Below are 12,489 nucleotides of genomic sequence, written 5' to 3'. Positions count from 1 at the left end.
CCAATTAATATAAAATGCTGCAACCTAAGTGTCCATTGACAGATGAATGGATCAAGAAGATGTGTCACATATATACAATGGAATATTACTCAGCCATAAAAAGAAATGAAATTGAGTTATTTGTAATGAGGTGGATGGACCTAGAGTCTGTCATACAGAGTGAAGTAAGTCAGAAAGAGAAAAACAAATACCATATACTAACACATATATATGGAGTGTCTAAAAAAAAAAAATGGTCATGAAGAACCTAGGGGCAAGATGGGAATAAAGACGCAGACCTACTAGAGAATGGACTTGAGGACACGGGGAGGGGGAAGGGTAAGCTGGGACAAAGTGAGAGAGTGGTAGTGTATATATGGACATATATACACTACCAAATGTAAAATACATAGCTAGTGGGAAGCAGTCGCTTAGCACAGGGAGATCAGCTTGGTGCTTTGTGACCAGCTAGAAGGGTGGGATAGGAAAGGTGGGAGGGAGGGAGACGCAAGAGGGAAGAGATATGGGGATATATGTATATGTATAACTGATTCACTTTGTTATAAAGCAGAAACCAACACACCATTGTAAAGCAACTATGCTCCAATAAAAGTGTTAAAAATATATATATATATATAAAATGCTGCCATTAAGGTTTTCAATTTCTTAAGAATACACTCCTTATTTACTTTTAAGTTTACCCTAATCAGTTCTTTCTAACTAATAGTTCACCCATTTTATGATATAGGGATTACTGGTTAGTATTAGAGTATAAGCAAGGACCAGTCTTCATTTTACAGCATGTATTTTACAACTGTAGGCTAAAGAAAGTAATTTAAAAACATGCTAATGTAAGCCTTCAATGTAATAAAAATATGCTTTTCATTTTTTCTTTTTTTAAAATTGTTTACAGTGTGTTAATTTCTGCTGTACAGCAAAGTGATTCAGCTATACATACATATATATATATATATATATATATTCTTTTTTTTTTACATTCTTTTCCATTGTGGTTTATTATAGGATATTGAATATAGTTCTCTGTGCTATACAGTAGGACCTTGTTGTTTATCCTTTCTATATGTAAAAGCTTACATCTGCTAACCCAACCTCCCACTCCATCCCTCCCCCAACCCCCTCCCCCTTGGCAACCACCAGTCTGTTTTCTATGTCCATGATTCTGTTTCATATATAGGTTCATTTGTGTCATATTTTAGATTCCACATATAAGTGATATCATATGGTATTTGTCTTTCTGACTTACTGTGATAATCTCTATTTGCATCCATGTTGATGCAAATGGCATTATTTCATTCTTTTTTATGGCTGAGTAGTATTCCATTGTATGTATGTACCACATCTTCTTTATCCATTCATCTGTCGATGGACATTTAGGTTGTTTCCATGTCTTGGCTACTGTGAATAGTGGTGCTGCTATGAACCTAGGGGTGCATGTATCTTTTTGAATTAAAGTTTTGTCTGGACATATGCCCAGAAGTAGGTGCTTTGCACTTTTATAAAACTAAAGTTCTGTATTTTAATGTGTTTCTTTTTCAGAATGGTAGTTTAGGAACCTCTGTTCTTCTCCCTTTCTTTGTGCAATCACATGCATAATAGATAGTGATATTATTATAGACATATGAAGGAACAATATCACAATACAAAGCACTTTTAGAAAGCACAGTATGACAAAATAAAGATGACCTAAATATTGGAAATATGTACTGTGTTAATGGATTAGAAGACTCAACATGGTAAGAATGTCAGTTCTCCAAATTGATCTATTTAATGCAATCCCTATCGAAATCCAGAAAGATATTTTGTTGTCTGATCTGTAGACCTATTTGTCTAAACTTTTTATGTTAAAACACAGGACCTAGAATGTGTAAAATAATTTTGAAAAAGAATAATGTAGTGGGAGGAATAACCCTACCTAATGCTTAGGCATATTATACAGCTACAGTAATTAAGGCAGTATGGTATTGGCAGAGGGATAGACACAGAAATCAATAGGACAGAGTTGTAATCCCAGAAATAGATCCACACAAATGTGCCCAGCTGGTTTTTGACAAAGGTACAAAAGTTATTCAATGGAAAGTTAGTCTTTCCAGAAATGGCATTGAGGCAATTGGAAATCTGTAAGCCAAAAAGAAAAAAGAAAACTTTACACCATATACAAAAATGAACTCTAAATTAATTCTAGGGAATTCCCTGGTGGTCCAGTGGTTAGGACTCTGCACGTCCACTGCCATGGGCCCAGGTTCAATCCCTGGTCAGGGAACTAAGATCCCACAAGCCACACAGCACGGCCAAAATAAATAAATAAATATTTTTAAAAAATAAAATTAATTCTAGATTTAAATATAAATATAAAATGATTAAAAAAATAGAAGAAAATCGGAGAAAATCTTCATGAATTAAGGCTTGGTGAAAAGTTCTTTGGCATGACACCAAAAGCACCATACAAGAAAAAGTTCAATAAATTGAACTTTATAAAAATTTAAAATTTTTGCTTTGGAATTACCCTATTAAGAAAATGAAAAGACGAGCTACAGACTGGGAGAGTACACTTGCAAACCACATATCTAACAAAGGACTCATATCTAGAGTATATAAAAAAACGCTAAAAACTCAGCAGTTAAAAACAAAGCGTCTGGTTGGAAAATGAGCAAAAGATATGGATAGACATTTCACTGCAAAGTATATTCAGATGGCAAATAAGAATGAGGAAAAAAAAGTTCAACGTTATTAACCATTCAGCCAATTCAAATTAAGACTGCCATGGGGCTTCCCTGGTGGCGCCGTGGTTAAGAATCCACCTGCCAATGCAGGGGACACGGGTTCGAGCCCTAGTCCGGGAAGATCCCACATGCTGCGGAACAGCTAAGTCCGTGTGCCACAACTACTGAGCCTGCGCTCTAGAGCCCGCCAGCCACAACTACTGAAGCCCACGTGCCTAGAGCCCGTGCTCCGCAACAAGGAAGCCACCCCAGTGAGAAGCCCACACACTGCAACAAAGAGACAAAGAGTAGCCCTGCTCGCCGCAACTAGAGAAAGCCTGTGCGCAGCAACGAATACCCAACGCAGCCAAAAAAAAAAAAAAAAAAAAAGACTGCCATGATATATCTCTACTTGTTTATGACAAAAATTAATGTATATAATACTGTATATTTTATATATTTATATATATATATATATATATATATATATATATATATATATGTATATATATATGTATATATAATTGACGCCACTAAATGCCAAGGAAGATACGGAGAAACTGGATCACTCACATTGCTGGCAGGCATGTAAAATGGTACAGACCCTCAGGAGAACATTTTGGCAGTTTCTTTTAAAAACTGAATATGTATTTACCATATGATCCAGCAGCTTTACTCCTGGGCATTAGTCCAGATAAATGAAAAATATATATGTGATTGTTTGGCAGCTTTCTTTGTAGTAACCAAAACCTGGAAATAACCAAAATGTCCTATAGAAATGAATGCCTAAACAGACTATAGTATATCCATGAGGTGGAATACTACTCAGCAATAAAAGTAAACAGGTTATTGATGCAGATAACAACTTGAATGGATCTCTAGGACACTATGCTAAGTGAAAAAAGCTAATCTCAGAAGGCCACATACTGAATGATTGCCTTTATCTAACATTCTTGAAATGACAAAATTATAGTGATGGAGAACAAATTAGTGGGTGCCAGGCTGGTGGAAGAGGGTGTTTGGTGTGACTGTAAAGGAAGGAAGATTTTTGTGGTGATAGAACGGCTGTGCATTGTGATTGAGGTTGTGTTTACACAAATCTACACTCATGATGAAATGACAGAAATATATACAGTGTACCAATATCAATTTCCTGGGTTTGATATTGTGTTATAGTTATCTTAAATGTAACTGTTGGGGGAAAGTGAGTGAAGAGTTTATGGAACCCCTTTATACTATCTTTGAAAGTTTTTGTGAATCTATAATTAGTTCAAAATAAAAAGTTCAAATAATTATTTGAAAAATCCTGCTCAGCCAATTATTAACAATGGGAACTTGAGCAAGTTCCTTGGCCAGTCATTTTTATAATGACACTCCTAAAACCTATCCAGTGTAGTTATTGTGGGGACTAAATGAGAGACATAAGTGACCACAGGAAAGTAGTGGCGTGGCCTGAACTAGTGTTCACTTTGTTTGGGCCAAATTTTATTTTATGTACCTTTCACTTTTTCCAGTTAGCTTATCTTCCCACCTAGATTATAAAAACCTTAAGAGAACTATAAGTATTCTGCGTTAATGTAGAATTCATCACAGGTGCCCAACAAATTCTGATTATTGACTAAGGCTGAAAGACAATTAAGATGTACCTAAGGGCATTCAGGTCCTTCGATATTTGGTGCTTTAGATATTAACCAAGACAAGTTTTTGGTATATTTGGAGCCACAGTTGTTTTTGGAAACATACACTTCAGGGTTTTTCAAAATTGGCCATGCATTAGATCACCTGTAAAACACAGAGTACTGAGTCCTACTCCCAAAGTTTCTTATTTTTCAGGTTTCTTGTGTACTCACATTTCTAAAACGTTCCCATGTGCTGCTGCTGCTGCTTCATAGACTACACTTTACAAATCACTGATAAACTGTACGTGTGCCTTGGCCAAAACACGGGTTTATATCTACAGGGAATTCATGGTACAGGTGTAAAGGAACTTATACTCTGGGCATTATTGCAGTCCATTGCGTAGGACACTGATGTTAACATGCAGACTTAGATCCATGTCACTCCTAAGGCACTTTTCTTATTATGTTTTATAAAATTGTTGGTTATATGCATATTTAGATAAGCACATTAAGGAGATGAGGTGACCTATAGAGAACATTTTAAATCTGTTTTGGCTGATAGTAATTTAAATATAATTACCCAAAATTAAAATCAGGGCTTGTGTTTTATTTCATATGGATTTTGTTGAGGGGAATGGTAATATTATGATGATATTCCAAAATATAAAATCTATACTTCACTATTAAAGTAAACATCATCATCTGACTCTAATATTTCAGGGTTTTTTTCCTGTTTTTATCTACAGTTTATTTCTGTGCCAAGCAATTGAATGCTTGACATAGAAAAATGAGTCCGTCACTTTAACAAATGGTACTGTAAAAACACTCAAACAAATAATTTTACCAGAGATCATTGTAATTGCAAAAGGAATATCTTTCTAAAATGTGTTACCAGTATTTCCTATAAATATCGGGCTCACCTGTTGCATTAAAAATAAAAATAAGAAAGGAGGTAAAGAAGCCTTCTCTTGGCAAAGAAGAGTTTACAAACATGCTGAACAACGTGTTACAACTGTGTTCATTTAATACAGAAAACTTTTGAGAACCATTACATAATTGATCATTAACTCAGTGTCTAAGAGGATGGTGTTTTAATAATTCTCACCAAAAAAGTTGAAGAAAGAGTAATTTGTTAATAATTCTCACCAAAAAAAGTTGAAGAAAGAGTAATTTGTTAGTAATCATAAGCTACGACAGAAATGTAGCACTTAAGGAGGATTTCTTTATTCCATTCTAAAAGTGCTCTTTATTTTAGCAGGAACCTTGTCCCATGACTTTTGATTGGATCCCCAGGGTAGAAATTAAGTTTGGTAGACAGTGGATACATAACAAATGCATAGATTATTCTGGGCATTTCTTTTTGTTCAGTGGAGTGAAGTTTTTAGTGTTGTTGAAAGGTGAAAAAAAAGAAAGGCATTTAAAAGGCTATTCTAGATCAGGATTTTCTGCTCTGTTATTTTGGAAATGTGCATAGAAGTTTCAGAAAGTCTTGTTACAGTTGTTTACTGAAGAGTTTTTATGTTTAGAAGCCTTTGAGAGAAAGCACTATGTCCTCTGTGCTATTCTGGTTTGGATATTAATGAGAACACAGTTGAACAACATTTGAATTCACAGGACTTGCCATGCTGGAAGCACAACCTTATATGTAGTGGCCATGGGCAGTCCTATTATGGGAAACCAACTTGAGAGAAAAGGCGAGTCTCTTGCTTCTGCGCAGGTCCTGGAATTCGAAATATCCAGGGGCCTCTACAGAATCCTGGCATCAGTTACTGTGTTGACTCACTCAGTGTTGGGATCAGTCACTTTCCCCTTACAGGACTCAGATCTTGGAGGCAATTAGCATCAGAGAAAACGAATAGGAAAACCTGAAGTCTTATTTTTTAAAGGCTGCTGAAGTTGATTGGTTTCTCATCATTCCTAAACCTACTGAAGCAATAAAGTTGGGAGAAAATTTACCAAGATTTTTATCGCTGCCTTGATATATACTTTTCTTTTTTCCAAATGCTTTGGTGGGAAGAAGTAGAGGACTGTTGTAAGTACAAAGTAACTAAAAATATTTTTTAGCATGGCATAACTTTTAGTTTGTGACAAACTCACTGATTAGGTAGATTAATTTAAACTTATTATAGTAGATTGTGAATAAGCATAAATGTTATATACACTGTACACATACGTATGTGCAGGTGTACATGTTTCTCATTGGGAAAACTTTTCAATAGAAAATATAATCAAACACATCTTTCTTATTTAAGAAAGTACTAGAGTAAGAGAATATGCATACCTGGCTTGGAGTATCTGTGACAAACCATTTAAATTGCTGTGAAATAGTTTGTGTATCTAAGTTATTATCATGATTATTTGATATTTCTGTGTTTAGTAACAGTTACATGTGGGGTAGTGACCTGACACATATTCTCAGTGAACTAATTGCTCCATGGGAATGGACATGTGGATACCTCAAGGTTAGAAAAATTTTATCTGGCATATTGTGGGGGAAAATAAAGAATGAAATGAATTGTGATGGATAAATGGAGGTTGAGAAAAGTATTGATAAATATTTAATTTAAAAGTTCCTTTCTCATATTGCATTTAGTATCTTGAATGTTCTTTTCTGTAGCGTGTCATGAAAATTATTTCAAATAATGAGATGATCTCTGCTGGCAAATGACCAGATACTTTTATTGAGAAAACAACAGAAAAACATGAGGGGCTTATAATCATATTTTGCAGTAAAGTCAAGGTGTTGTTTCATGTCTATGATGACCTAGTTTTTCAGTAAAACTTTTTAGTTTGGCTTTTTATATAAGCTCTACCTATGTTGTTTATTTTAAGAAAGTCAGGATGACTAATGAAAAATGTAAAAATTGACTGTGGCACAATAGTAAAAATAATATATAAAAATAATATATGAGCAGTACAGTGTCTCCCAAAGAGATGGATGAAAGAGATTATCTTTTTTTTTTCCTGCCTTTGATTTGTGGATTATAGTCATTCTGAAATAGATATGAAGGCAATGCCTATAATTAAGAATGAAAAAAGTAAAAAAAAAAAAAAAAAGAATGGAAAAAGTAAATCTCTCTAAATAAGTAACTATTCAAAACTTCTGGAAAAGAGTCACAACAGAAGTTTTCCCTCTGAGAAAAAATTGTGGAAAAGAAATTAACCTTGTGCATTTATTGATTCACAAAAGACGCTACCAGATTTTGTAGTAAAACATTTTTATATAATTTCCTTATTTTATAAATTTCTTTGGTGAGTATCAGAATTGCTTTCTGATTGAAAAACCATCCCATTTACTAATATTACAAAAATACAATAGCACGTTTGTTCTTTGCAATACACACATATTGCTCACTTAATCGATATAGCTACAAAATTAAAACCATAAACCAGTGTGTAGAGCAATTTAGGAAGAATGGCAGAGATTTAATTTTGGAATGAAGTAAGGCAAACATACTGTCTGCTTTGTCATAGATATTCAAATGACTTTTTAAATTCTTAAGCAGAATCTGAAGACAGCTAACCTTTTTGGACAATCCCTGTAGGACTTTATTATAATACATTTTGAAACGATCAGGTAATACTTAGGCTACATGACAATGAGTTTGTTAAGAGAAAATGAAGATATTCACAAGGTTATAATATACATTAACTTTTATTAGTTGACAACATAATACTCTTTGAATGTATTGACATTTGAATACAGTTTTTTAAATTGCCTTAGTTTGAAGAACTTAAAAGAGTACACTTGGTTCTGGTTTAACCAAAATAGTCACCAATTAATAGGGAACATCACTGTATTAACCTAAGTATTGTTTACTTTTAGAATTACTTAAATATTGCATTGCAAAGAATCATTCAAATAATTGATTGCAAATTATACATTTCCTTAGAATTTTTTAAATGATGCAAATTATCTTGAAGTCTAATAAAATCATCTTTTAGAATTACATTTGCAGTCTTTTAAGGGCATCTTAACTATGAAAAAGAGATTGCTGATCTAAATAGATAATATACTTGTTAATTTAATAAGAAGCTTTCTGTGTCTCTTACGTGGCATAGCAGTATGGAAAATACAGTAAACAGTATCATGTAGTAGTTACTCTAAACTTAAAAAAAAAGACTACAAAGTGTTCTGTGCAAATTTCTGTTATTTAAGGAAGAGAGGTGTTGCTTGACACTACTCCAGCTAGACAGTACTGAAATGTAAATTCATAATTTGGACGGAGATATTAATACAGCTTCCCCTTTAGTCCTAAAGTATTCATTTGAAATCTTTGTAGTCCAAGTCCTTTGCTGTGTGTGAAACAAATTGTAAAGCTCTTAACCACTTGTGTGGTTTAATAAAAGAGATTAAAATCTTTGTTCTCTGGAAAAGTCAGGTGTTCTTTTTAATTCTATTATCTTTCATCATGGCTTTACCACAAAACTAAAACAAAGTGATTTCCCAAACTTTCCTTCCCCTTCCACCTTCTGCTGTAATATTTCCCTAACTTATTAAAAATGATTCATCATATTTTTCATTACACCATTCTTTCTTGCATTGCATATACAAGAAACATAATATTTTGGTGTGACTGTGTATTTTTATATAAACACACGTACACATTTAAATCACAGGTTTAACTTAGGTACTAAGTTACCTAAGAGAGACATTGAAAATTAATTGGAAATTAACTTTTCTTTAAAGATAATTTTCTTTTTTTAAACCTTTTTTTGAAGTACAATTTACAATACTGTGTTAGCTTCAGGTATACAGCAAAGTGATTCAGTCATCCAAATTTTCTGTTCATGTGTTTTATTTTCTATTTTAAATACACATCATTTTAAAAGAAATTGACAAATAAGAGTAATGACAGAACATAACAAACCATGAGGGAAGAAGTAGACCTAGGTTTTATGGGGCCTGAGGTTGAACAATTGAAGGAAGGGGACTCTTTTAGGAAAAGTAATACAGAATTAAGAATACAAAATTAGGTAGGACTTGCCAGGAGCCAATATAAGTGAAGGGCTTCAAGACTTAAGCTTTAAAAGTTTCGTGGGAAATCACCTCTGTATGAAGAGATTCGTTGTGGGTGAATCTTTTCTCACTTACATTTTAAAATAAAATTGATACTAGTTATATTTCTTTAAAGCATATATTATTTCTCAAAGACAAGCTTTTATTTAATGCAGGTTAGAGAGTTAGAAGAATTTATAATGGTAGGAATTTGACATTTCTGCCTTTCATTCTGAAAAGATACAATGATTAAAGTGATGTCAAACTCAGTTAATGGAGGCGGTGCAGTTATTTCAGATATACAGGGTATGTAACTTGAAGGCAAGCCAAATCAATGAAAAGGAATAATGATGACCTTGGTTTATTTTTATGCAGTACATTCAGGTTGTGATTGGATTCAGAGGGAGGCAACAGTTTTCTTTCTCACAAAGTCCTGCTATAGTCCTAGGAGATTTGTGTTCTGTTATCAAGGCAGTTGGTTCATATTGGAACGTTTTGTTGGGAAGGTCATGGGCTGCAGTATGGGAAACGAGAAGACTTTTTTTTAATTAAATGCAACCAAGTACCATAGCATAATTTCATGAAAATATTTGTCTTTAGGGAGTATGGTCCATGCAGCAGACTGATCTTCAAAACTCAAACGTGCAAATAAGTAAACACCTGTGCTCTTCATATTTTCCTCATTTAAAAACGTCTATTCGTTAAACTTCCTTGGCGTTTCACGCTCTACAGTATTGACAGAGTAATATTCATAATGTATTTGGAGTTCTGAAGTTTAATTTTAATACAGATATGAAAGTTAGGTCGGCAGTGCTATAGTATAGTTTATTATTTTGCCAATTTGGAAGGGGTTTGTCTACTTCTGTCACATGTAGAATTGTCCTTAACATCTTTATATTTGTAAAATGTCACACTCCCTCTAGTTAATATTGTGAGTGAAAACGTCTTTCAGAGATTCTGATATCCTCTCTTGAAGGGGAGAGTAACCCTGCATTTTGTGAATCACTCATATGCAAACAATAGTTTGAAGATTAGCAGCTAAGGTGATTTGGTTTGTTTTTTCCTGAAACTTGAGTATCACGAGTTTGTTTTCCCATGTATTTTAGCATATTAGAATTTTGCAAGTGCCTTTTTAAACCAGATGGCTCCTCCAGAGATTCTGAAATGCTTTAACCCCAAGGGACATGGCCTTTTTCTTTCCCCATTCAAGATTACTGCCCTGAATATGGCCAGAAAACCACAGAACAAAAAACCTTGGCTCCAGTGTTTTAAGGGAATCTTAAATGTCTCAGCCGCAATTCTGATAAGCATCAGGCAGATGAGGATGAAGAAGGGGAATGGCTCATTCACGCTTAAAAAGACGTCCCCCACATGCCTATTAACAAAAGCAAAGGGCAGTATTCCTTCTCTCAGAGCTGGAGTCTTCCACTTAGGCTACGATCTTAAGGAAAAATTTCCATCCAGCTCTGTGCTCAGTCTTTACGTTCTGATATTCACTCAGAAGACCTCAGAATTTCAGTAGGTGAAAGAAGATGCAGAGCAGTTTTCTGGGGCCCTGCAGTCCCTAGAGAGGTGACTTTGCATAGTACAATGTATTTAATGATACTAAGCCCGGAGAAAACAAGTGTTCCTAGCAATCCGGATTGATTTGGAAATCAATTTCTTCTCAGTCTCCTTATGATCTTTTACCTTCTACCTCAGTGCCTCACTTTTGGTTTGTCATTATTCACCCCATTCTTCACTAATGGAAGGTGGGGAGAGTTGACAATTATCCTTTAACTGGAAGGGAACTGTCATTTTGATACTATGCTGGTGAACTGTCGATGCTGTTGTTGTTTTTGGTGTGCATAAATGAATCTTCCAGAACTGTTAAATCAGTATTTTGATTCCATATAATTTTAAGCAACTGATTTTCCATAAATTTTAAATGTCGGAAAAATGATTTTCTATACATTAATTTTGAAAGCTGAAATATATCTAAGGCTAGTTTAAAATAGTCTCATTATGTTACTGTTCAAGTAAAAGAATCTGAGGAAGTACTTTGCCTCTATTTTTCTTTATTTCATTTTATTATTTATTCTTAGTAGAAAACTGGGTTGTTTTAATGAATAGGAGGAATATTAAAGGGAACTATGTGAAAGCCCATGCTTGTTCACGTAATAAAGTCAGAATGTAGGTAGCTGAATGGATTTTAAACAGGGTTAATAGAATTTTAAAGAAACTTTAAAAAAAAGTTTGAATTGTCAAGCTCTTAGTTTATACTTAATAAATACTCAGCCCATTCATGGGCATTACAACAGTGAGGAATTTATATATGCCAAAATAACATATAGGCTTTTGCCAGTTTATCTTCAACTTTTAGATGTACTTTATCTCCAACCTTTTGAAATAATTGATGTTTAAAAAAGACCAGTATTAATTAAGCACAACTAGCATCACAATGTCTCATTTTATCCAATTATGGGCAAATAAAGGGATTACCCTTTCAATGTTTTCACCCTCTTCTTGGCTTTTGCTTTTTTTGTTTTAAATTGCTCTCCCTCCTCCCACTCTGCCTTTGGCTAAGACTGTCATGGAATCAGGACTATAAAAGGGCATAAACATCAGTGGCTTTTTGCTCATTCTTGGCACCCATCTTTATTTGCACACAACTTGTCTGCTCCTTTATCAGATTACAGCAGCCATAGTACCTCAGCCTGAGCTAAGTGCTGACTTAAAGGGCACAGGAGTCAGCACACTGTTATAAGTGCAGATTTTAGCCTTGGAAACTGTGTGAGGTCAAACTAAAGAAATAAGAAAGGAGAAAAATCGCAGAGTCAGAACTGCTCAAGTATTTTCATCAAAGGCAAGTTGAGTAATTGCTTTTTATATTGATGCTCACGAGGGCAGTGTTAGAAATAGATTGCTGACTAAGCGGACAAAATGTTATCAAAATAGTTGAGGAACGGATAAAATTATGTATGCAAGTGGTGAATCCCAGTGGCTCTGATGTATTGGAAAATAACTAGGGAGGAAAAAGGAAAATTAGACGCTAAAGAGTGTAACCAGATACAAGCAGTGTTGGCATGTAGGTGGTTAACTGAAAGAGCTTACTGGAACCTCAGACAGCTGGGGAAACCTGATTTAGTAGAGCCTGAAGGGCAGGTCAGGAGCCATATGCACAGCTGCTGAA

At 34.4% G+C, this 12,489-nt stretch overlaps 1 protein-coding gene and 1 long non-coding RNA gene across 6 annotated transcripts in view; one reads left to right on the top strand and one right to left on the bottom strand.

The window, feature by feature from the left end:
- DMD (dystrophin) overlaps positions 1–12,489 on the top strand; it is a 2,259,822-nt gene that overhangs the window by 369,659 nt on the left and 1,877,674 nt on the right. Inside the window, exon 1 of one of the 5 annotated variants that reach the window (XM_082446318.1) lies at positions 5,594–6,350. The exons of 3 other annotated variants lie outside the window; for them this stretch is intronic. In XM_082446318.1, coding sequence (XP_082302444.1) covers positions 6,320–6,350 — 31 coding nt within the window. In that variant the 5' untranslated portion in view covers positions 5,594–6,319. One more of the 5 variants, XM_082446319.1, reaches the window with a different exon arrangement.
- Positions 1–12,489, bottom strand: part of LOC309652670 — a 422,767-nt gene that overhangs the window by 217,728 nt on the left and 192,550 nt on the right. The window lies entirely within an intron of this gene.

Source organism: Balaenoptera physalus, assembly GCF_965194825.1.
Source record: "Balaenoptera physalus genome assembly, chromosome: X".
NCBI lineage: Eukaryota > Metazoa > Chordata > Mammalia > Artiodactyla > Balaenopteridae > Balaenoptera > Balaenoptera physalus.
The sequence above is the reverse complement of the archived record's forward strand: the minus strand, read 5'-3'. Positions and strand labels throughout refer to the sequence as shown.